The 26,813-nt window shown below is 40.4% G+C and overlaps 1 protein-coding gene across 3 annotated transcripts in view; it reads left to right on the top strand.

The window, feature by feature from the left end:
- The window catches only part of LOC121200073 (centrosomal protein of 128 kDa), a 40,473-nt gene extending 14,094 nt beyond the window's left edge, over positions 1-26,379 (top strand). For 2 of the 3 annotated variants that reach the window (XM_041065138.1, XM_041065136.1), the window contains 11 exons: positions 135-596; positions 2,488-2,652; positions 3,764-3,919; positions 8,413-8,472; positions 10,075-10,267; positions 13,370-13,419; positions 14,726-14,749; positions 17,883-17,960; positions 18,526-18,639; positions 20,196-20,304; positions 21,199-21,992. In XM_041065138.1, coding sequence (XP_040921072.1) covers positions 135-596; positions 2,488-2,652; positions 3,764-3,919; positions 8,413-8,472; positions 10,075-10,267; positions 13,370-13,419; positions 14,726-14,749; positions 17,883-17,960; positions 18,526-18,639; positions 20,196-20,304; positions 21,199-21,272 — 1,485 coding nt within the window. In that variant the 3' untranslated portion in view covers positions 21,273-21,992. Of the gene's footprint in view, positions 1-134; positions 597-2,487; positions 2,653-3,763; positions 3,920-8,412; positions 8,473-10,074; positions 10,268-13,369; positions 13,420-14,725; positions 14,750-17,882; positions 17,961-18,525; positions 18,640-20,195; positions 20,305-21,198; positions 21,993-25,556 lie in introns of those variants that run through there. The other variant, XR_005896486.1, reaches the window with a different exon arrangement.
- The last annotated feature ends 434 nt before the right edge of the window (positions 26,380-26,813 follow it).

Here is a 26,813-nt window from a genome sequence, read left to right as displayed (position 1 = left end):
GCTGAAATTTGTAGATAAATTTGTCTTGTTCAGATTGAGGTGTTGTTAAAGTTAAAAATTTATTTTTAACATCAGCCTCAGCTAAAAAGTCATTAAAGAGCTTTGATAAGATCCTAACAGCCCTCCTACCCTAGGTAAGGGAGGCCTTAGCTGCCCTGGAGGAAGATTCTCAGCGTCAGGCTGCCATCCAAGCAAGACTAAGGGAAGAGAACCAGAGGCTGGAGAAACAAGCCGACACCCAAGCCCGTCGCTGTCAAAGAGACCAGGACGCACAGGCCGAGCTCCAGGCCTCCTTGAAGCAGATGACCTCAGCCCACGCCCAGCTGGCTCAGCGATTAGCTGAGGAGGAGAGCTTCAGGAAGGAGGCCCAGAAGGGTGCCTCAGAACTACAGGCCACGCTGACAGTGGCGCAGGAGGAGCGGGCTGCACTGGGGCAGCAGCTGCAGCTTGAAAGAGAAGTGCATCAGAAGGAACTGGACAACATGAAGGCAATGATGGAAGACAGCAGGATAAAGAAGGATCGTGAAGTGCAGGACATGCTTAAGCTCTGTCGTCAGGAGCGAGATGAAATACAGTCACACCTGAAGGAGGTAGAGGTAAGTGTTTGTCTTTTTTTTCCCTAAAGGAAATCTATAGTTAAAGAAACAGTTTGAAATTTAGGGGAATATGCTTTTTTTTTTTGCCTTTTTTGACAAGAGTTAGATGATATCACTGTCATGTCTGTATGGTAAGTACATAGCTAGAGCCAGCAGCTGGTTAGCTTAGCTTAGCTAAATGACTGGAAACAGCTTACCTGGGTCTGTCCCAAGGCAGCAAAATCTTTGAACAGTAACTTCCTGGAGTCTCCTCTGGTTGCTTGGCAGCTGTTCCCAGCCATGAAACAGTGTGGCACATTATCGCTTTAGTTTTTGTAGAGATTAAACAAACAAGAGATAAGTTGTTAATTAGTGAACTTTAGATGTGCTGGTATTCCTTTAAACACACCTTAAGGCCCCAGAAGCAGTGCTGAGCTCCAGATAATATATCAGATGCCCCACACACTCTTAATTTGTCAAATCTTTTGAGATGTCAAGGTCATAAGCCAACCAGAGAGATTTCTTCACACCTAGGCATGCATCACAGAGTGCCATACTCTAATTGACATTTAGCATATCATTGGCACACACTTAAAAATTCAGCACAGGGTAACATGCCTCAGCCACTAAACATCTGGCATATTTCCGACTCAGCGAGACAGAGACAAAATTCTCATTTAGAGTAATTTTCCTCATTGGCCAGGGCTCTGTCCTCTGAGTATGGGTGAATCGAGGATAGCTGAGCTCTTAATGGTGTGTGGTGCCCCGTGGATCCTCACGGCCATTCCAGAGCTCTGAGCGTGAATATTTAAAAACCCCGATATCAGACCTCAGAAGTCTCATCAAGGCAGTGCTGGAGATAGGGGACTCCTCTTGATTTACTCCCGCATCACCCTACCCCCATGATGAGTCCTCATGGGTACATTGTTTCTTAAGGGGCATGGTCTTCTCTGATATGGTTGAGTTTAGCCCATTAGCTGCGCTGAATGGCATTAATATCTGACATAGCTCATTGTAATGGTGTCATTTCCGAGTGCAGTAAGGACAAGGGCGTTTGCTAGAGTGTTTTTAAGTACTAGCCTACGGGTGCTGCAGATGTCCCTAAGAAGCCCACCCAATATTCATAGAGCATAGCCAGAAGCCTATATTACAATTTTGATGCAGTCAACTGTCAGGAAAAGCTTAAAATATTCTTATTTTCTTGTCCTTGTCCTCTTACTCTTGATTTCTCCTCTACTCTATCTTCCCTCGTGCTCTCTCTCTCTCTTAATCCCTCTCTTACTGCCTCCCTCCAGTTCTAATTTTGCATTTTCCATCTGTCTTTCTCCCTCCTCACGCCGAGCACTTCTATTTTTCCATTTTTTCTTTGTTTGTGTCACTCCTGATGCTCCCAGTACTAGAACTTGTTGTTCCATTCCACTTTACTGTATCTTCAGCTGTGTGTGATAATGTGATCATTGTAGATAGAAGACTCTAATATCTAAGCTGGGTTTGCCTTTGCAAGTCTGAGACATATAGGACTTTGACAATTATTTCAGAGACTTAGCAATGACATTTATCTATTCTCTTGACCCATTACATGGTAATCTCTGTTTGTGCAGCACAGAATGTCATGTCAGACTTTGCTGTGAATTTATATCTAACAGACAAGACTTAATATCTTTTACAAATTGTGAGGGTCCACTGGGAAATTTGGCATCCTGTATGTATTATCAACAAAGCACCACTTATGGGAATGAAATGGCAACTTATTTGCACTATTAATTCATGTTCCCAGTATATTGAAAATCACAGAAATACCAACTGCAGCCAGCTTTAATTTGACATTTTTGGAGCAGATAGACCACCAGTCCCTATTATCTCAAGTTATTGCTTGTGTATCATGGCCTTTAACACATCCACTCTCTACTAGGCAGATGCAGCGTCAGACAACAAGCTGTGCGGGGTTCTGCGCATCAAGTTGGACAGGATGAAGGATGAGTGTGATAAGCTGGCAGCGCAGCTGAGTAAAAAAGACGAGGCACATGCACTCCTCCACAGAAAGTACCATCTACTCAAACAGGAACTGGATGACAAAGTAAGCCCTGTCTCCTTTGCTATGTTTTTTAAATATAATGATTAATATCAAATGACATGAAACTTCCAATAAATGCAGAGTATCCACAGTCATGTCAGTGAAATACATCTGTCCTGAGCTGACGTAATGAAATATTTGTGCTGATTCTAACTCACTGTGAGAGACAAAATCTAAGGACATTAAATGAAAAAAATTAAATGGTAAGGCAAACCGTACAGTGTACAGAGTGCCAACAGCAGCTGTTATAGTTTCAGTTTTACCAGCAGCATTCTCTTCACTGAATGTGCAGGTTTCACATTTTAACTTCACTGGAATTTAATTTCTGGCTGTACACAGACACACAGGCACAGACAGACACACACACACAAAACAAAACCGATCTCTGGATCAGATGTGTCTGCAACAGGAAGCAACTAAAACATTAACAAATGTTTCAAGGACATTGCCATACCGGCATTAAGATCTAGGATACCGGGTAAGGCCATGTGATCATTTAAACCTAAGAATGGTTCGAAAGGTTAAGTGGTGCCAAATCAGCACTATTTTTAAAGGGCCTTTATCAATATGTCCTCAGGTGTTTTACAACAGCAGATGAAGTATTGAATGCCTATTCACCTCTCTGACAGGCCTCTGATAAGTTGTACGGGGCTCTTTGGGGGGATCCATGTATTGATTTGAAATCGGGTGAATGTAGGAAAAGGGGCTCTTATTATGTAACATGGGTGGTTTATTATCCCAGGGACAGGATAACGATCCAGGGTCCCTGGGCAGCACTGATCAGTTGGTTCCTGTGCCTCGGACAAATCGATTGATTGTGTTCTGGTAGAGATCCTGAAACTATTGACAGTGCTGGCCAGACAAGAAAACTTAACTAGATCTGTTAATGTGAAACTGAATTGGCTCTCTGATGGCCAAGGTTGTCCCTCTGTCTGTCCGTGTGTAATATTAAGTAAACTGTAATAACTACTCAAATCTGTGTGTGCTTACTCTAGCCACTCTCTTAATCTTTATACTTTCTTGTAAAATCCAAATGGCAAAACAAAAAACAACAGAGAATGGTTGCTAATTTGCATCCAGTCCATCTCACATCGCTCTCTGCCATCCTCCACAGGTCAGGTCAGGTGACTGGAGACATGCTTTGGAGTCAGAGCTGGAGGAGAAGGTGTTGCGGATGGAGGCAGAGCAGGAGGCAATCCTTACCTCCATGGGTGAGGAACTGGATGCAGCCTGCCGCAGCCTGGCTAGGAATGGTGAAGACAAACTACAGGTATTTAATTTCAATACATTTTATTTTATTTTGTTTGTTGTTTATTTTTTAAAGCTACCTTTAACGGTTTTTGGCCACTATGAGACAGAAAGGCTACAAAACAATTTCACAGAAACACAGTGCTGATGTACAATCGGCTTGTGAATAAACATGTAAGCAGACAATTTACACTATTTACACAACCAGCAGACACACAGCAACATGAGCGTCCATTGGAGTTGTCAGATACCGGTCCAATATTGACTTTCTGTTTAGCTCTAGTGGTCCACCAACTCCTGCGAAAACTAGCTGCTTCTTTCGATTACTAGATGGTCAACTTTCCGAGGCAGCCCCTTGTTTACTTCAGCTTTTTGTTGTTTGATTCTGGGAAACTAGTTTGCACTTGTCTGAAATTTTCTGTTGGAAAAATGGATTCCTGCAGTTTTACAGTTTATAGGAGGATTGATGAGAGTGAAACTCAGCCATTCAGTATATGTCAGTGAACCAAAACAGTGAGCTAAAAGCTGCCTTGAGCTGCTGTTTCGTGTTAAATCGGAGTGGGTTCCGCGCTACTAGACAAGAGTCATTTGATTCAGTGCTGATATCAATATTTTTCATTTCAATATTTAATTTTGGCTTGTCATTTCCATGTCATGTCATGTTGAGCTGAAGTAGAGGATAAACAGAAAACAGTCTGCTTTGTCTTGTGTTGTGTGTCGAGTTCTAACATGCAAAGTGTCAGTTTGTAAGCTTTCCTGCTCACTCAGCCAGTCTTGGTTAAAGAACATGTGCAGTTGTGCATGCTGTAGTTCTGTTTATACAGCCTTCATCTGAGCACACACATACATGCACCCTCATCAACAAATACTTATCTTATATATGCATACTGAACTGTGTGCTGTGATGAAGGCTGCATCACCTGCAGGCTTGTATTGATGATTAGAAATATCTTAGTGGGTGAAAGTTATTTTGTTCTTCCAGCAGGATAAAGATGAAATTTCAGAAGGAGAAAATCAGTTTATGTATGTTTATGTACCACTGTGCTGAATGTACAAACAGGCAGAATTAGTGTTCATTTGTATTACTGTTAACAAAGCGCTTTGGCCCCTGGCATGAGAAATGTTATTCTGTCTTATCTCGTTAAGCTTCCTGTAAATGTATGCCTTTTTACAGATTCACGTCTTTGCTCAGGTGAGCAGTATATTTCATCTGAAATGTATACTTCAGGTTATTTCAGATAATTGTGCTACTGTATGCTTTGATAAAGGCTGTTTTGCTTCTTGTTTGGATGTTGCATGATGACAAACTGTCACATGGAAATACGTTTCTCATCTCAGTGTGCCTTTCCCCCTTCCCCTCCTTACCTGTGACTATTTAGTGGGTCAAAGTTTTGTGTTACAGTAGTTGTTCCGTCAGCTTTTAAATTATTGCTAATGTCAAACTCACCATCACAGTGCCTCAGGGGTCTAATTCTTGGCACAGTGCTGTTTACATTATACTTATAATAATATTACTTAAATATTCTTTCTAATCAGTAGACTTGTTTTAAATGAAGATAAGTGAGACTGTTGTTTAATACTTTAAATGGTACCTATATTTATCAGTTTTTCTGAGTCATAGTTCTTTGTTTGTCTGGCCTTATTTTAGTTGTTTTTGTATGCTGGTTGTGTGGGTGTGAACGTTTGTTGTTCACAGGTCTTTCTCAAAGAAGACATCTCAGTAATCTAATAACAACCTACTCCCTGTTGTCTGCTGGAAATACCTACGTCTTTATACACTAATAAACACATTGTACACACACATTGTACACACACACACACACACACACACACACACACACACACACACACACACACACACACACACACACACACACACACACACACACACACACACCCTGCCCCAACATGCTTGAAGCTAGTTTGAAGCTCTGCTGCTCCAGGCTAATGAACCCAGGCAGTTCTTATCTGCTCTTATAGATTTCCCAATCTGGTCCAGCAGTGCAACAGCCAGACACACGAGCCAACACCTTGCCTTATCTGTAATCTGTCATGTTGAAAAGAAGTCAAACTCACTAGTGATTGGCCTAATGAGGGGAATCATTAACAGTTAAGAGGTGTATTGGGTCTCAGTTACCTTGTGATACTTTCCTTCCTTATTTCTGTTTAATGCAAGGCGTGGTAGGACAGTATTGCATGTTAAAGAAAAATATAAAAGAAGCAGTGCGCTGTGATATGAGATTAACACTGGGAATTTACTCTATGTTGGTAAATCAGTTGCCATTTGTGAAACTCCTCTCTTAGTAACAAAATACAAAGAGTACTCTACTGTGAATCAGTCTAGAACTTAAATGTCAGAAAAAATTGAAAGTTTTTATTTATTTATTTACTTACTTAAATGCTAAACCTTGTTGGATACCTCCTCTTAGGTTACTCTCCTTTCCCTCCCTGTCTTCTGTCATTTGTGAACCACTTCCTGTGCACATCTTTTTCTCTTTTGGGCACAGTTGGCTCAAGTGAGTACACATTATGTAACGGCAGAGTTCTGAGTCTGAATCTTGGGACATTTGTCATTTTATTTTGTTGCTCCTCAGATAAAAACATCACGTGTCCTTTTAAACTTGCTGTTAGTTGTAAGCTCTCCCCTTGTTTTTCTCTACACTTTACCATCTTTACAGCAGGAGGTGAAACAAACAAACTGTAACCAAAGACACACAGTCACAGATTTACTCACATTCTGAAACAGACATATAAACCACGCAGTCGCACATTTAAATTAGCAGTGGCAGACACTTGCATTCTACGGCAGTGCTGCTGAGAAAATAGTGGCATTTCTTTCACTTCAACCCCACAGACAACACTTTTAACTCCCAGCCTACTTGTTCAGTTTTTCAGCAGTTTCACCTCCTTTTTGTCTGCCACGGCGCTGAGCTGCCTTTGATGGTTCAGGAAAGAGTAAAGAGAGAGCGAGAGAGAGGCATAGACGCATGTTTTATCCTCCCACGCAGTCACACACATTGCCATGCGGTTGTACACTCCCAGAGACGGGGACCTCTGCACAGTGCCACTCCATTGCCGTACTTTGAGCTGCCACGGCAACAACTTGGGAAATTTGTTTTGCTTGCATCTGGGTTTGAGTGACAGGTGGAAAAAGTTGCTTGACACATGTGCACTGTGACGACGTTGTTTGCCATGGCACGGTACAGAAAGGGTCAAAAAAATCCTGCTGCGTGCTTCCGTGGCGGTTGATCATGCACAAACACCTTGCTACAATGGTGTGCTTGAAAAAACTCTTGCACTTTTGTTGTCGACTTTGTGCATGGCTGTGTGTGAGTATGAGTCTGCTATGTCTTTTATCTTTTTACCTATGTAGCAGGAGGGGAGTTATGTTTTTGCTCTGTCTGTTTTTGTGTTAGCAGGGAGACGTGATGTTTCTCTATGAATGGATTTGCACAAAATTTTGTAGACATTCCCAGATGATGAATCCTAGTGAATTTTGGTGAACCCCTCCTGCCATTAAGAGGCTGACATTTGTTATTTTGAGTGAAACGATAACTTCTGGATGAATTATCTTGTTTTGGTTTTGTGTTAACACCATCACTGTCTAATAAAGGAAAAAAAAAGATCCTGCCAATCCATTTATTCCAAACTTGGTGTAGAGGTTAAGGGTCAACCATGATGGCCACAGAACAGACAGCCATCAGATTGGCAACACGATGTTATGATGATCAACTCAGATACTTGAAAGTGGCCAGGTTATCTAATGCTTAATTTCAGGCACTGGCATGCACATGTGTTCACCTCCTTAGTTCAAACAAGCAGGTAATGAAGCATAGAAGAGATTATTAACCTGCACTGAAAATTCTCTGCATGTGGAGCTGGCACATCTTAACAGTTGCATAGGTTTGGCAAAGGTGTGCTCTCAGCTGAGTGTCATCTAGTTACGTGACTGTTTATCTGTGTATCTGCGGGTGTCTTTTTGTCTTAAGAATGTGTTTGTGTATGTGTGTGTGTGTCAGCAGTCATTAGGAGGTGGCAGACAGTCAGTTTGTATTGCTGATGCTGACAAGCATGTCTGGGAAGGATGGAGCCTACTCCCTGAGCTCATTTTATATGATACACACACAGCCTCTGTGTGTCTGTGTGTGTGTGTGTGCATCAGTGTGTGTAGTGTCATAGGCTGTTTAACACATACACACGGCAATTTAAATTGGCAGTAGTCGTCGTTCACAAAAGTTCAGCGTCTGACAGGAGGCTGTTCTGCTGATTGTTATCCTGTTGTTTGTCCATCTGTTGTTTTTTCTCTTTACATTCTTTAACTCCTACAATGGCTTTTTTTTATAATTTCGTGTCTATTTAGAAAACTTGTATCCCATAAAATCCTGATTACACATTCCCTTAGATTTGTACTCTTTTGCATTGTAGACCTTTTTGAGAGCAGAATTTTGTATAGAATGCTAACAAAGACAGGAAAGCTCACATTCGCATTAATCTCTCTTTGTTCTGTTTAAACAGGCAATCTCACAGAAACCTGGATTAGTGAAAGACCCCCATCACTGGCTCGCCGAGACAAAGGTATGGTCATTATATGCAGTAGTGCTGCCTTCCTAAGAGGGGATCTCTCTGAATAATCAGTTGTATAATGGAGAGAACACAAGATTAAGTAACAGTATTACCATGAACATCATGCTCATTCACAACCATATAGAAGATTAACGAAAGAGAACAGCATAAAATATATGTAATCAATGATCTTGTATTTGCAAACTCAAATTTTTCACACCAACGACACAATTGTATTTGTGCCTGTTTAAAACCAACACCTACTTTAGCATAACCTCTGAGAAAAAGATGATTTATTGTTGAGGAAACCTTTTACAACAGCTGAGCACTGACGTGTGGTGAGAGTCAGCAATGATTACAGTGAAACTGTGATGTTCAGGGATTTGTACCTCTCCATAATAATCATGAGGGTAAGGACCATTGTAAATTTCACTGCTCTTAGATAGTGCATTATTTCACTGCTTTTCAGTCTTCCTCTGAGCCAGCGTCATGCTTAACATGATGTTCTGCTTTACTGAGGCTCTTTTAATTGATGAAATTAGGAGCTGCAGTTTTTATTTAATTTAATGTGTTGCCTTCTTGTCGTCATATTCCTGTCTTTTGCAATCATAGTTAGCCACCTGGCTTCTTTCCAAGATAAATCAGTCCCCATTTGGTATTGTAATGATGCATGGTACAAAATAAACATGTAATTATGGCTGTGGTGGTGATGCATGATACTGTGTTAAAATGTGTTTGCACAATTCATAGTGTTTATCACCATAATGTATATCTCCTGTCAGAAATGCTTTCAGAGCACTGTGCATTTACAAAGATAAAACACTGGAGCACAAGAGAGATAATTAGCTCCCTTGTTAGGAGTTTTTATGTTAGTAAAATGTAGGTATGATTTACAGGCTTATAGAGCACAGTTAGAATACCCATTTAACCAATAATTTTCCTTGACTGTAACAGTCTGTTGCATGAAACACTGAGTTTATTCACACTCCTTGTCAAAGCACACTGCATTGACAGTGTGCTTTGTTATGATTTTCTTTACTCAATCCCTGTATTTTATTTTTCTTCATTTTATTTGGGCTCCTTTTTTTCCTTTTTTTTTTTTTTTTTAAACTTGAACGCCACGGTCAAAGTCAAAATGACAAAATATGGATAGACTTCATTTTAGTGTGAAAATTTAAGCTGAGATTTCAAGAGAATCATGAACTTGTTGTTTGGACAGGACTGGAGCCGTTTAAATAGAAGAGGAATTTTTTTTATGAGAGGATTTTACTTTAAAGGGAAAACAGAATTCCCTTGACAGTTTTGGGGACATAATTAAATTCCTGTGTGTGGTCTTTTGCATTGGTTAGTGTGCAGACTTCCACATGAGAAAACCAATGGGAGCTCTATATAAAAGGAAAATCATTTTTTATTATAAGATGGGGCTGAAATGCATGCACTCATGGTGGGAACTGTGGCCTTAGTCTGAAAGACTTAAATCAGTGACTTCCCAGTGCCCTAAATCTCTTCATGTCTTCAAAGAAACCTTTGAATCTAAGAACCCATCAAAACCCATCCTTCTCCACCTCTATCAAATACATTCTGTGATGAGCATGTATTTATTTTACCAACCAGACAAAGCTACGCTGGCTGTGCGAGGAGGTGCGGGAGCGTGACACAAGAGAACAGCGCCTGAGGAAGCAGCATCAGCAAATCAGGGATCAGTTGAGAGCCCTCAGGCAGAGCCGGGACTCAGAACAGGCCGCTCTGTTGCATCGCCTGGACCAACAGGAGAAGCTGCTTCACTCCCTCAGCACTGAAAAGAAAGGTACACAAACTGTGTTTAACTGGGAAAATTATCTTTGCATTGATTTCATGTGCACTTACAAAGCAAGGGAGAATGCAGTGTATGATTTGGGGATGTGAATGTGTGTGGTGTGTGGTTTTGTTTTTTGTTTTTTTTTTTTGCTCCCTCGCTTAAATCCTGGTACTGTCGTCATCAAAGCATGCCACTGAGTCACATACCCATGCCACATAAAATCTGTCACAGAACAGGATCATGTGAGACTAATCAGGCTCTGTGTTCTTTATTAGGCAGCTAATACCTGACCAAAAAAGCATTGGACAAGAAATCCTTTGGCTGTCTATGTCTGTTGAATTTATGATGGTGAAATGGCATGAATATTTACTATAGCAAGCTCTTAATGAAAATGTAGTTGACTATTTATTTTAATTGATGCAGCCTATTCATATGCTGACTTCCTGTTTTCTTCCTCTCTCATTTACATTTAATCACACTGTCATTAAGAGCAGTAACTAATTCAGTGCCTTCATATTACTGAGGGTCTTTTGTTACTGAGTGTTTTTTTTTTTTAGTGCTGTGTTGTAAAGGATGCTTATGAAAATGGCCGTCTGTGCCTGTGTATCCGAAGCATTGTGGTTTTTTTTTTTTTTCCGCACACGGGTCGGCCTGTTTACAATTACAAATGTTTGAGAAAGCATCTTAATGTGTGTGAACTTTGAGACTTCTATGGAAAATGGGCTTGTTTTCCTGTCCAGAGTCCCATCTCTGGCTGAATTTCTTCTAATGAGCTGTAAGCCAGAGGAAGAACAACTTGTTTTTTAGCGCATCGTCTGAACAATACAGGGAAATGGGCCTAATTTGTGCTCCATTAACAGAGAGAAAGAGAGTTAAAAGACACACTGAGAGCATAGAGGGAGTCATAGTTGGAGGGGAAATGGGAGACGCAAGACCTGTTCAGAGAGACAATCAGCTCTTATTTCACTATATGTTTCTGGCGACAGTGGTGAGACAGTGCGGTGTAGAGATAAGTAATCTGATGATACAGCCTCATCTCCAGACCTCTTTCGGAAACACCTTTCACTCTGTCTTTGGACCCAATCAGCCATTTGACAGAAGTAGCTTTGTGTGTCTTCTCTGCAGGCAGAAGCACTGATATAGTCTCCTTCGTAATTAGACCTAAGAGTGATCTGTTTGTCACAACAGCTGCAAGATCAGGTTATTTGAATTGAAGGCATGGGAATTAAGATTTTATCGCCTGTGTTTTGAATATGGCTTCTCAGTAATGTGGCTGCCCGGTGATTCTAGTTGTGGCATTGCTGATAAATCCCTACCATGCATTAGTACATATGATGAGCAGTAATGACCGGATGCATTTGCAACAATACGCTCAACAGCTGTTTTTTGTTCAGGTATGCCTTTATTTATACTGTCACACTGGGAATTGTATCCTTAGGAGATGTATTTTCCTTATACCTACTTGTCTGCTTATCTCAGTAGATTAGCTATTAATGCCTGCTGTCTGCAGAACTCTTGTGTGACCTACTATAATTGTCTCACACAGTCAGTTATTAGTGTCAGATTAAGGTTGTGGTCTGCGTATTTTTCCTTCAGACCTCTGCCTTGTGCAGTGCTCTCTATTTCCTTTTTCACTTTCACTTTCTACGCTGCATGTGAAGATAACAGTTAGTGCTAGTATTACAGGACTTACCACAGGTTTTACAGTAGGCGAGATGTGACTGGGTGTGGGTGTGAGAGAACAGCACTTTGGCAGCAACAGAGGACTACCGCTACCATTTCTCTTCTGCTGACTTCAAGGTATATTTTAACAGCCGAGCTGAAAAGCAGAGGTTTGAGACACTGGAGGTTTATTCCATTGCCAGAAATGGTGTTTGGCTTTTTCAAGTATTTCTGTCAAGTGGGTTGGCCAGTGTCGAATGTAGTATGTTTGTTTACATGCACTCAGTGTTTGAGGAGGAGGAGATTCAGTCATCCGCAAGTAATTGGATATTGAACTTGGGAACACGTTACGAGACAGAGAGCGAGGCGAACAACAGAGCGATTCAAGGTGTATGTTTGCAGAGGAATTTATAGACTGTTGGACCTGAAGTGAGATCATTATATTACTGTGTACAGGCGCAGACGGGTGACAAATTAAAGACAAAACCTGAATAAATGAGTGGAGAAACATAACTAATCCAGATGCTTCCACACAGGAGCAGTGTATGGTACTCCGTGTCAGGCCCAGTTGATTCTGATTTTGTATCAAGATGGCAAGAGGAAAAGATCTAACTGATTTTGAAAGAGGGTGCATTGCTGGGGCACAGATGGCGACAGCTTCAGTCAAAAAACTGCTGACTTTTATTCGTTTGGTGTTGAGTTCTTACTGACTGAGTCATGTTTGAAGCCATTACAAATGGTTCGACAGTTTATTAAAACAATGGACTAATCCAAATCCAAAACCCAAGTTGGCACAATTATTTAGTCATTCGTTATTGGAAGAATAATACCTCATGATTATATTTCACAAAGAGAAATTAAAGTGAAATGGTTTTGAACATTTCCTTTCTTTTTATTATTCCAATAGTGTGTTGCTGCCATTTCATTAAAACAGTTGCACACAGCTTACTCTGCTCAGCTTAATGGCAAGCAGAGGGAAATTGGGTAAATATTGTGGCATGTGCTTAGTAAAACTCTGTGGCTAAACAAAATCAGAGTTATTCCACTAAACCAGCATCTCATTAACCAAACAACTGCTGATTGTTCTCACAGGTTTTCATATTTGAAAAGCTGGAACAAGGAAGCATTTGGCATTTTACTAGAAAAGATTATCCAAATAATTCTTGACTGTTCGACTACTTGTGTAGCTTGTACAGATGTTACATATTACACATGCATATGAATATTAAAAGTGTACATGACACTTGGTGTAGATGAAGCACATTGTTATAAAATACTAATACGAAGGGTCAGAATTTTTCTGGGTTAATATAACCAGCACTGATCATTTAACATACGCACTGTTTTACACAGGTATCATTACTTTTAGACTGGGATGGGAAGTCTAGTGCTATCCCACCTCAATTCATCAGCAGCAACCTCTTTTCTTACACAGTTCTCTCATTTCAGAGCTGCTGGAGCAGAGTCGCAGGAAGGAGGAAGAAATGAGGAGCCTTCAGGTCAGCATCATATGTCTTTACTAATCCGTATCTGTTTGCCTGCATCTGTTAACCTGCACTGTAGATAGTAGATTTTTATTATCTGTCTGGCCTAATTTCAGCTGTATGTTGCCAAAAAGAGACAGCTGGTACTGTTTTTGTTTATACACCATTTTGGCTTCAAATTCTTTTTCTTTTTTACATATCTGTTGGTCTGGTTTTGAGTAACTGCTGGGCTTCAGTCATCTCACTTCTGTGATGCAGTGCAACAAACATGAGTGCACAGCCGTGGGCCTGACAGACTCCTTGCAGCCTTGCTTGAACAAGTAGCTAATTACTGCAGACACAAGGCCTTGGAGTTTAAAAGCCACCAGAGGCCTTGTCTCTGTCTTTCAGTACTGCGGCTTCTACACTTGGCAGGCCACCAGCTCACCTAGTCTGGAGTGGACTGGCCCCCAGTGCCTCCCTGGCCCTTTGCTCGCCATTAAACCGCAAAACACATACGCACGCGCTCAGGCACACACTTAAATGTCTGTTAAGCAACTGTTGTTTCTAAAAGTGTGTCTGTGCCTGTGTTAGCACGCGCGTGCATGTGTGTGGTTGGATAGCGGGGTCCCATCTGTGGCTGCATGACGGCACCTGCCAGAGCTCGTGTGCAATTAATCAGCCCTCTCAGACCCAGCCGTGCTTTTAATTATGAAGGATGAGGAGAGAGAGATGTAGACAGGAAAGACAGATAGAGTGAGGCGTGTAGACGAGTGAGAAAATAAATAAATAAAATAAAGAGGAGGGTGGGCTGAGGATAAGAAAGTACCCTTGTTACAAACCATCAACACATTACAGGCAGAGGGGGAGAGGCAGCTGGTTGGAGGGGGGAAGAGCAGGTGTGCGTTTGAGTGGCAGATAAGAGGCATAGCATCACTTATGCATCGTTAGAGAGGGAACATCAGTCAGGAGCTGGATGAGCTGCGAGAGCGGTTTGTCTTTGTGTGTGCGTGTGTGTCAGTGTGTGTGTGATAAGAAGCCTGTTGTGTGCTTCAGACTCTCCCTAGCCCCTGCATTTCCTTCCCTTGTTACCCATTTGTTGGAACTCTATTCCTCTCGTCTGTCACTTTTCTCCCACACACACGTACTGGGTTTCTCTCTGCTAATCCACCATTTTGAAGAGTCACCTGGACTCACTGTCTTACACACACGTTTTACATGTTCTGGCTCATTTCGTTAGTTTAAACCATACTTATTTCTTTACTTACTTTATTTTTATAGTGATATAAAGTAATACTGCATATAAAGTAATATTGCTGTGTTTTTTTTTTTTTATTTACAGGACCGTGTTTTGGATCTAGAAGCGGTAAGGTTTGATTGCTTTAATCAAAATAATTCATATAGTTCAAAGAAAATTGCTGTATGTATTCTGGTTTGGAAAACTTGCAGTTATGAGGTGCCCTGAAATCGTTCAATTCAGAGTCATGTTGACTTTCAGCCGTGTAGGTGGGTTCACATAAGCCTGTGTTTGTTCAGCAGCAAACACAGGGTAACACAGGGCTGGAAATGATTGCTTTAGTCAAGACTCACTCTGTTAATCAACATAAGTCTTGCTGACAGGGTTAAGAAAGGAGCTGTACTGACAACACCGTATTGACCTCACCATCCAAACTGTTAACGTCCACCACTAACATCCTTAATAAGCTATTAGATGTCAGCCTGAAATTACTTAGCACTGCTGAAAGGTTATATTGACCCAAGCCCTTTTTACTCTCTTGGAAAAAAATAAATAAATAAATGAAGCTGTTTAACATGCGGTGTCCATCCATCACAATTATACGACACGCTTTGACCACTTCAGCTTTTAATTAGCCACGGTGAGAAAGAAGAGGAAATACCTCAGACCACCGTCAATGTGAAATCATTTCTTCTGCTTACCACAACAACACAGCGGCAGGATGCATCAACCCATCCACGGCACAGCCCGGGTGGTGGCGATCATCCACTGAGTCTTACTTGTATGTCAGTGTGCCATTCAGCGCAGCAATCAGCGTGACGCCTTGTAACAACCAGTTCTTTTGATGTTTAAATGCTCCAACTGAATGGGAACAGGAAGGCTATTGAAACATACAGTTGAGGGATGAATAGAATGGAGTGCGGCTTGAGTAGTTACTTAATCAGACATTGTGCCGAGTGTGTTTTAACAAAAGTCTTCAATTAGCCTTTGAATTGACCAGGCCACATCATGTCTGGTGCTGTGTAGACACCATTCACAGCACAACAGCTGTGTTTTATAGAATTCATAGAAAAGGTTTGAATCAGAATTATGCAGACTGAATTCCCATCAATACTGTTTCCCTGTAAAAGCAAAAATGTTAAAAAATAATAATAGTCTATCGCCTGAGTATTATATATTCACCTCCTAATGCTTTGAAAGGTGGCTGTAAAGTTTGTATCTTGTGCCTCTGATGAGGATTGCAGCTGTAATAATTAGATTTAAAAGTTCTAATGAAATCCCACGGTGAGCCAGAGTCAGGTTATTTTTCTCACCAGTTTGCATGCATTGTCTACATTCATGTGTGCTGGCTTGCAGTTGGCTTCTTCCCCGCCTTTGTTGGCGCATTGCAACGTTATGTCGATCACCTGAATGGTGTTAAATCAGCGGCGGGAATGTGAATCATGACGCCCACATTTATACCTTGAAATATATTGAAACTGATTTATTTTGAAATAATATAATAAACATATAATAAGTCGAACGTAGAGTCTAAATATACAGACGGGTGCTAGATTAAAGGAAAAACCTGAATAAATAAGCAGAGAAACATAAAAAAATGCAGATGCTTCTACACAGGTGCACTGCATGGTACAATTAAGCAATTCTGCATCCAATCCTGCTCTGTGGCGTGTATAAAAACGCTGAGCATGAGCAGTAGATTCTGATTTTGAATCAAGATGAAAAAGGAAAAGATGGAAGTGACTTTGAAAGAGGGTTCTTTGTTGAGGCACAGATGGAGGAGCTTCCGTCTGTTCATCTGTTTCAACAGGAACAGTGACTAAAGTGACGTCTGCATTTAGATCTATGGGACAGACGTCAGTAAACAGGGTTGGAAATTGATGTTGATGGCTCACTTTCGATGATCGTGACGCTCATGCAATGTGTAAGGGAAAAAAGAGATGATCAGCTCTTCCTCAGGTGACTGAGGATGTCAGAGCAGGAAGTGATGTCAGAGCAGGAAGTGATTGTTGCTGACTGTGTCAGCAAAAACAGCCTGTCAGCGCTTATAAAGACAGGGACATTATAGCAGGGATGTAGTGGATAAACCCTTCATTAGAAAGGTGAAAGCACATTTGAGAGTTCTGTGCTGCAAAAACCACAGACGCTGGTCACCAGAGATGTGGAAGACAGGCGATGCTGTCAGATGAGTCACCCTTCAGCATGTTTTCATGCATGTGTGGTGCTCACCAGGAGAACGGTACAGGCCTGAATGCTTGACCCCCTTCAGCAAGGGGGATCCGGTGGCTCTGTTATGTTGTGGGGGCAGTTGTGCTGCCATGGTTTGGCTCCATTTGTCCCCTTAGAGTGAGGGGTCACTGCAAATCAATACACAGTCATTCTGAGTGATTTCCTTTCTCCTATGATGAAGCATTTCTGGGCTCTTTCAGGATGACACTGACAGTGTCCCCATCCATACGGCATGTGGGGGTTTGATGAGTATGCAAGTGATGTGAATCATATGCTAGATGCATATGTTCGTAGGGTCCAGAGACTTATAGACTGAAGGTGTCCTGCTGGCTCATGGTGTCCTAACACCATGTTTGTTTCTTATGTTTGTTTTTCCTCTAACTTGTCACCCATGTGCAGATGTGGCGAACATGTGTGAGCAGTTTTCATCCAGTTTATTTCAAGGGACAATATATGTTTTATATGCAGCGCCTCGTATTTCACATTCTTTATTGTCATGTGGGAGGACATAAATAATACATAACAGTGCTAACAGTATCAGCTGTGCAGCCTTGTTATTTGGGCAGTACATCCCATTATCTGTGCAAATACAAAGGCATCAGTCGGCTCTACAGAGCAGTTAAAGCCCACAGATAGCTGATCCAGCTGTGCGGCCGTCATCAGGAATCATTGCCTCAGATGACCTTCGACTGGGAAGGATGTCTCATTTCACTAAATGTGTCGTTTCATCGATTATTCCCTTCTTGCTTCTCTCATCTTGCTTTCTTCTCTCTTCTTTCATCTTTTCCTCGGTCTTAAGTGATAAGTGTTGAGGAACGAGGAGAAAACATGTGAGGGAAAGTGAGAGACCATTAAGGGAATTGGGATGACGCCCAATATTTACTCATGTATAATTCTCCATGTGCTGTTCTTGTGTGTGTAGTATCTTCTGCTTGTCACCTGCTGGGTAATTTATGATTTTGTGAGTCTTTACTTGGTTTGTTTTTAAAATAACAGCATGTTTACACCTGTTTTGTATGTGTGTCATTTCTAGAACACGAGAGTAGCCTTGGACCACTTGGAGTCAATTCCCGAAAAACAGTGTCTGATGGAAAACTTCAAAGATCTGGAGGTGGGTTCACTGGAAGCCCAGCTGTATTTTTTAAATGTTTATTTTATATGTTTTCAATTGTTCAATTACCAACTGCAGGTACAGTAAAATATTAAAGGGGCAACGTGTAAGAACTGGCCAACTGCTGAACTCATAGTCCAAACATATTAACAGAAAGCTGAGGTGTCCACCCCTATCATAAGAAACAAGGAAATGCACATTTTGGTACAAAGGGGTATTACAAGACGGGACAGGCTGGGGCTAGCTGGTTAGCATGCTAACTTCAGTAGAAGTCTGTGCAACACAGCTTACAGAGGTGTTTGAGAAAACATCAAAACTGTTATTTCTTCCCATTCCGTTGATAATGTCTGATAAACACAATGCAGGAAACCACAGGGGAATAACCTTTTAATGGTATAGTTCACTGTTACAGCCATGCATTATCACATTTAACCAGTTAATCAATGTTGTGTATTAATTTCAGTGTTGTTCTTTGACTATAATGTAAGGTTCAGACTATTCAGATGCTCAGGGTCTGGTTGTGTCTTGTGTGTATGATGACACTGTCTCCATCCTGTGCCTTCAGGAGTCACAGCGGCAGAGGGAGATGGTGGAGCAGCGCTACACCAAATACAAAGAGATTGTCTGGGACCTGCAGCACCAGCTGGACGAGTCCAAAAGCAGAATCCAGGAGTACAGAGTATGACATGTCCACACACACACACACACACAGTTGCAATTCTACTCTAGAAAAATGAGCTTTATAATGCCTTACAAGAGCCTGTATTCCCAAACAACAACCCACACTTTTTCTATTTCAGTCGCTAATTACACTGCTTTGTTCAAACAGCAGCCGTTTGGATAAGGATAGCCTGACTTTGAGAGCCATTTATGAGTCTAGCTCGCCCACACTGGTGCCAGTGTGTGCACCGCACCTAATTTGCAACTTGTATGAATAAATGAATAATTTCTCATGCTGGTAATGCATCATGGATGGACAGAGTGGGACAAGCTGGAGCGATGGCGCAAACGTAGACTCAAACAACAGCTGAATTTTACCAGTCACTGTTAATTGTCATCTTCTGTGCTGTAGAACAGTCGAGGGAGCCATCAAGACATCATTGCTGACAGCTGATTGCCATTAGCAGTATGCAGCTTCCCCCAAAACAGCCATACAGTCACTTTTTAAATGGTTGTAATCTGCCAGATTACCCTGTTGGTTTGCCAAATGACTCCCGTGTTGAGTGATAAGTGGCGATTGCATTAGCTTAATAGCTGCTGCCCACCCGGGGTTTGTTTAAGGAAAAGCGATGGATGAAATGTCTTTACAAGACTTCCATCTTGATCAGAGCTGGCAGCGCCAGCAACAAACAGCCTGTTTGCCACATAGTTCTCTGCTTGAAACACCAGTTTCCCAAACTCTGTTCAGACAGGATGTTTTTGTTGTTGATGCTCGTCTTGAACATTGCAGGACATCTGTAACATTAATGATCTACACACACACACAGGATTTAAAAAAAAAAAAATCTGTCAAATGTGTCAAAATTCAAGAGACAGCAGAGACTTTGCAACAGAATCACAAAATATTTAGAGGTATCTGTTCAGACTGGGGCCCTTTTGCCTGCATGTTTACAAGCAAATAAATGTCTCTCAAAGAAGCTTTTATCATACACGGCTGCACACGGTTCACAAATCACTCACTTCCCGAACAGAATATTTTATTATGCTGTGGAACATTTGGGATGTGCAAACAACCATATTTGGCCCACAGTTCTGATTTTATGGTGTACTAAATTACATTTTGTATAGTTTGTTTGCTCTGTAAAGTGCAGTGTGAATGTTTTACACAGCTGTTCACACCTATGGACATGGTGCACCATGGGAATTTTTACATTGTGAAATTAAGCCATGCTGGCGATATCATCATCATCATCATCGTCAGTGGTCTGACTTGGAACAGACATTTGTTCCATCTGTCACAGATGTTTGTTCATCCAGTTTGTTGAATCTTTCCATCATCACATCATGAGTTGAATGTCATCAGACAACTCAAGATGGCAATTGCCAGCATGTACGCTGGCGCCACCCTCAGGCTAGACCCTCGGCTGCTGTAAAGATCTAAAAATAATTCAGTTTGCCATCCCTTTATCACATACTCAGGTCTTTTTTCTGTGTGTAACATGCATTACAGCCTCATACTTCTGCTTGCGTGGTTGCAGACTTTTAGTCTTGTCGGTGTGTCCACTTGTCTTCCAGGACGAGAAGCTGGATGCCATGTCCAGGAGCCTGAGACTGGCTGCTCTTTCTTCCTCCATCAAAGGCCCCAGCACGTTCCTGAGCAGCTCGCTGAAGTCTGACACACTGTGTGAGTACTGATACACTGAAGCTGCAGACCTGTGTTCCAACAGCTTATCTACCAGAGGATGGTTTGATAGCAGTCATGTTTCTCTGCATCTATAGATAACTTGAAAATGTAAACCTGTATTTTTAAAAAAAATGTTTTGCACCACAGAATCACATGCCCGCGCAATGACGTCAGGTCATTTGGCAAAATGCAGCATTGATTATGAATTGATTATTTTCAAAACAACCTTTTCCATGTCTTCCATCTTCCTGTAAATCATTTTCAATCAATTTTAGGAACATTCTTCGCTGGGCATGTGTTTCATGTTGCTGGACTCCACTTTAAAACATCACTGTAGTGATGTGATATAAGTTAGGAATTTCACTCTGGATGCCATAGTCAAATTCATGATGCATTATTATGTACAGTATTGTACACAATAATGCATCATGAATTTGACTATGGCATCCAGAGTTAAACTTGACTAAACTTTCCATCAGTGCTCTGGAAGTGTGTGTCTGTATCACTGCCAGTGACTCAGCCAAAATCACTTGTAGCACTTTCCTAAGCTGCTTACAGATATACTGGCACAGTGTGAGGGAGCGTACGTTCTGTGGCTTTGTGTCTTTTTTACCTCCAACAATTATGATGTCCCAAACATTTATGGCTGTTTAACACCAGTGTTAATACAGAATGCAGATCACACATATTAATGACAACTGGCAGTTACCAGTAGTGGCAGTTACCAGTAGTGTTAATCATTTAGGTGCTATTTGTTATAAGGAACAACTTCATCTAACAACAGCAAGGAATTTTATTTCCACATTTTTGATTGTAACTGGGTGATATAATTGTTTTTCTTTTGTTTCTTTTGCCCTCCTTCTTTCCACCCTCCCCTCTGTTTCTCTGCTACAGCTCCTCACAAACGTCTGACCAACTCAGACTTGGATGAGTCCGCAGTCAGTGGGTCCAAACCCCTCACGGATTAGCGCAACCTCACGTGAACCTTTATCTGTATCTCAACAAACCCAAACACGCGGTGCCTACAGGTGAATCTACCTGACTGGTGCTCATCCAGAACAAAGAGCAACTTGACTACACTAGAAGGCTTTGCACTCAACAATAATCCTCCTCGACTACCTCAATCACTGAAGGTGCTCAAGAGCAGAAGGGTAAGACTCTGAGCTTTCACAGCAAAGTGTGAGAAATACTTTGAAGGAGGTGATACTGTAAAGTGTTTTAATGTTATTTATAAGGCCCTGGATTGAATGTATTTAATAGGTTTGAAAAAGATTTCAACCAAAACAGTTAGTTAAATTTTTATTACATTATTACAACATTTTAACTACGCAACAGCTGTTTTAAATACTGTTTACCTAATGATAAAGCTGTACTCTTGTTATCATGCCAATGTGTTTGTGCTAAACTGATTTAGTACAGAGTAACTCTACACAAAGAGAACTCTGGTGCCTTTTGAAGAATATGCAGTTTTTTTTTCCCTTTTTACTAACACACTGGTTGTCTTTATCATGACAATGTGACAAATCTGTTTTCTCTTTTACCACCTCTTTCAATGTATTGATCAATTTTCTTTATGACTTCCTGTTTTTTTTTCATGCAGTATGTATTTGTAAAGAGAGACAATAAGCACAAATGGATGTCTATTTTTTATGAAATGCAAAAGAAGTACATGCACTATGAATAAACCCCCATGCAGCTAAATGTCTGTTTTTATAAGCACACTTGATGTCTCCTTCATTTCAGAGTGAAGTGTTTGTTTTGCAGCAGCCGAGAGACTCGAGCTACTCCCACTGGTATATCGTTTGCATTTTGCTAAAATCCCTCATTGGAGAGAACAACCCAAAGCCACAAAAGAGAAATGTCCTCTTAATTTACTGCTAGACTTCAAAGGGGTAAACACAGCACCTGCTGTGTAAACATTTCTTAAAGTTGTACATGATCTTGTCTGAGCTGCATGTTTTGGGACTGCTGAGAGGTGAAGGTGCATCCAGTGAAAACCTGGCCACACGCTCTCAGAGCTCCTAACTTTACTCAACATACTGACCAAATGTAATAAAAGGTAATCAGACAAATCAGGAATACAACTGAATAAATAACACTTAAGTTATGACAATGGAGTGTTAAAAAATATTAAAACTTTATACTTTTTCCTCAATACCACCAATTAGTTAAGATAAAATAAATTACAACTTTAAATTAAACTAGTATTTTTCAACTTATATTTCACTAGCTCATTTTATTTTCATTTTTACCTTTTTTCATCATTTCTCTATTTCCTGTTTTTCCAAAGTAAACTTTCCTGTTTCATTTTCCTCACCACATTACCAATTTTCTAATGATTATATGATAATGAGATTGGTGTATTCATCCACTCAGCACAGTTTGTTGCACAAGGTTTGTGTGTGTGTGTGTGTTTCCAAGTGGTCAGTGGAGCAATGGAGGAGACTCAAAGGCTTAGCTTAGCACAACAGTAGTGGCCTAAGACATGAGAACCACCAGCCTTTACAGTTAGCAACCTAGATGAACTAACTTTCCTCATGAAACTCAGTCAGCCAGTGCACATAATGTTAGTCATCCACATACTGTACGGCATTCTGCTGTAGCATTCCTTTTTTAAACTATTAACAGTAGCTGCAACAGCAAAAACTACTTAGAAGTTTTTTTTTGACATTATGAGAAAGCATTAAATGATTTAATAAAATGACATGCAGTACAGTACAGTGTATGTTAATGATTAACATACACTGTACTGTACTGGGTGGTGTAATTCTATTAATAAAGTTAGTAATAAAGTCAGTCTCAGCTGAATTGCTAGCTGAAAATGCTGGTGCTTCATGTCAGATTTTTTTTAAGTTAAACACAGACACACCGAATCTAAATGTAACTGATAAAAAATATTTAATATAATATTAAATTTGCCACAGGACATGAGCCCTCTATACATAAATACTGCCCACTTTGAATGCCTCTGTTTCTGTGCTCTAGTGGTTGATTACACTCAGAAAAAGATTAATTACACCACATGGTAATAATTTCAGTTTTACTCACTGCTGTTGTGTTCCTGTTGAGCAGTGTGGCACTCTTAAATCTGAAAAATAAACACAGAAATGTATCGAGTTAAACTTCTTAAAAGAAATATCCTGCATGCACCTTTACTAAATCCAAGCTTGTGGGGTTTTGGAACAAATCCTCTTCTGCAAAAGCTTATGCAGTTGTCTTTTGTACAGCAGCCTGTAATATTCAAAGAGAAGAAAAAAAGAAACTTAATTGACGGCTAAGCAGTCTCCCTCCCTCATAAAAATCAAAGCTTATGAGAGTTTTCCATTTTTTAACACACTTCAGTGCTAATGTACTGTCTCATCCTCTGAGGGAACAGCACTGTTATCTATTTATCATCATTTTCAAAAAAGAAAGTCATTTCTAAAAGAGCAGTTCCTGTTAGACTTACTAAAGGCAGGGAAAGTGTTCCACATAGTCCGGGTGATTACTGGTCCAGTCTGACAGTATGTGTCAGTGTTTTATGAAACAACATCCAGAAGAAAGCACAGCTCAACCAAGCTTAGAGCAAAAATGAGCTATGAAGCTGTACTAAGCCTTTACTCTATCCCTGCTTCCCCTATAAGTACTGTTCTAAGTACATTTGGAAAACCAAAGTCCAAGGAAAATATTGAACAATTCCAAGAGAACATACTTTATTCCAACACAGACTGGCTGCACAGGTCTGATGACTTCTTAAACATATTTCAGATGTTAGATGTTATTATTGACTTGATGGTTCAGAGAGGGGTTCAATTTAGCACTAAACACGGATGGTGAGGGCCCAACCAGTGCAGCAAGTCTTGCAGACACCAGGAGACTATAAAATACTCTCCTGCATTTAGGATTGTTTTTGCTGTGTAACGCCTATTTCTATTGTCAGATGAGAGCAGAGTGAAGCAGCAATGAAATTTGTCCCCGTAAGGCAGTCCTTCTCAAATAGTGGGGCGTGTCCCCGGCATCGCACTGCTGAGACAGAGACAATGAGACCAAAAAAGTCATACTTTAGTGTGGCCTCAAAATATACCAAAAAACATCAAAGTATAGTAAGGCGTCAAAATCGGCCAAAAAAGTCATACTTTAGTATGACCTCAAAATGTCATAAAAAATGTCATAGTTTAGTAAGGCTTCAAAATAGGCCAAAAAAGTCATACTTTAGTATGACCTCAAAATGTCATAGTTTAGTAAGGCATCAAAATCGGCCAAAAAAAGTCATACTTTAGTATGACCTCAAAATGTCATAAAAAACGTCATAGTATAGCAAGGCTTCAAAATTGGCCAAAAAACATCATAATATAGTAAGGCCTCAAAATATGCCAAAAAATGTCATAGTGTAGTAAGGCGTCAAAATCGGCCAAAAAAAGTCATACTTTAGTATGACTTCAAAATGTCAAAAAAACGTCATAGTATAGTAAGGCTTCAAAACAGGCCAAAAAAAGTCATACTTTAGTATGGCCTCAAAATGTCATTAAAAAAATCATAGTATAGTAAGTGTTGTGAGGCTCTGCCTATTGTTCTAATGCATATGAGAATGAGAAAAAGGTCCACAGTGAACATGAGTCCCTTTGAAATTCTTTTTGGCATACCTCCATCTCTAGGAGTGGAACCTGTAACCAGGCCACTCCCCTACACTGGTCAGCCCTTCCACCACCAGCTTGCTGATGTGATATAAGTTAGGAATTTCACTCTGGATGCCATAGTCAAATTCATGATGCATTATTATGTACAGTATTGTACACAACAATGCATCATGAATTTGACTATGGCATCCAGAGTTAAACTTGACTAAACTTTCCATCAGTGCTCTGGAAGTGTGTGTCTGTATCACTGCCAGTGACTCAGCCAAAATCACTTGTAGCACTTTCCTAAGCTGCTTACAGATATACTGGCACAGTGTGAGGGAGCGTACGTTCTGTGGCTTTGTGTCTTTTTTACCTCCAACAATTATGATGTCCCAAACATTTATGGCTGTTTAACACCAGTGTTAATACAGAATGCAGATCACACATATTAATGACAACTGGCAGTTACCAGTAGTGGCAGTTACCAGTAGTGTTAATCATTTAGGTGCTATTTGTTATAAGGAACAACTTCATCTAACAACAGCAAGGAATTTTATTTCCACATTTTTGATTGTAACTGGGTGATATAATTGTTTTTCTTTTGTTTCTTTTGCCCTCCTTCTTTCCACCCTCCCCTCTGTTTCTCTGCTACAGCTCCTCACAAACGTCTGACCAACTCAGACTTGGATGAGTCCGCAGTCAGCGGGTCCAAACCCCTCACGGATTAGCTCAACCTCACGTGAACCTTTATCTGTATCTCAACAAACCCAAACACGCGGTGCCTACAGGTGAATCTACCTGACTGGTGCTCATCCAGAACAAAGAGCAACTTGACTACACTAGAAGGCTTTGCACTCAACAATAATCCTCCTCGACTACCTCAATCACTGAAGGTGCTCAAGAGCAGAAGGGTAAGACTCTGAGCTTTCACAGCAAAGTGTGAGAAATACTTTGAAGGAGGTGATACTGTAAAGTGTTTTAATGTTATTTATAAGGCCCTGGATTGAATGTATTTAATATGTTTGAAAAAGATTTCAACCAAAACAGTTAGTTAAATTTTTTTTAACCATTATTACAACATTTTAACTACGCAACAGCTGTTTTAAATACTGTTTACCTAATGATAAAGCTGTACTCTTGTTATCATGCCAATGTGTTTGAGCTAAACTGATTTAGTACAGAGTAACTCTACACAAAGAGAACTCTGGTGCCTTTTGAAGAATATGCAGTTTTTTTTCCTTTTTACTAACACACTGGTTGTCTTTATCATGACAATGTGACAAATCTGTTTTCTCTTTTACCACCTCTTTCAATGTATTGACCAATTTTCCTATTCCTATTTCCTAATTTTACTAAAAGGCAGTCCTTCTCAAATAGTGGGGCGTGTCCCCGGCATCGCACTGCTGAGACAGAGACAATGAGACCAAAAAAGTCATACTTTAGTGTGGCCTCAAAATATACCAAAAAACGTCAAAGTATAGTAAGGCTTCAAAATAGGCCAAAAAAAGTCATACTTTAGTATGACCTCAAAATGTCATAAAAAATGCCATAGTATAGTAAGGCGTCAAAATCGGCCAAAAAAAGTCATACTTTAGTATGACCTCAAAATGTCATAAAAAATGTCATAGTTTAGTAAGGCATCAAAATCGGCCAAAAAAAGTCATTTTTTATGACCTCAAAATGTCATAAAAAATGTCATAGTATAGTAAGGCGTCAAAATCGGCCAAAAAAAGTCATACTTTAGTATGGCCTCAAAATGTCATAAAAAACGTCATAGTATAGCAAGGCTTCAAAATTGGCCAAAAAACATCATAATATAGTAAGGCCTCAAAATATGCCAAAAAATGTCATAGTGTAGTAAGGCGTCAAAATTGGCCAAAAAAAGTCATACTTTAATATGACTTCAAAATG

Source organism: Toxotes jaculatrix, chromosome 19, assembly GCF_017976425.1.
Source record: "Toxotes jaculatrix isolate fToxJac2 chromosome 19, fToxJac2.pri, whole genome shotgun sequence".
Lineage (NCBI taxonomy): Eukaryota > Metazoa > Chordata > Actinopteri > Toxotidae > Toxotes > Toxotes jaculatrix.
This window is presented reverse-complemented; position numbering and strand designations above follow the sequence as displayed.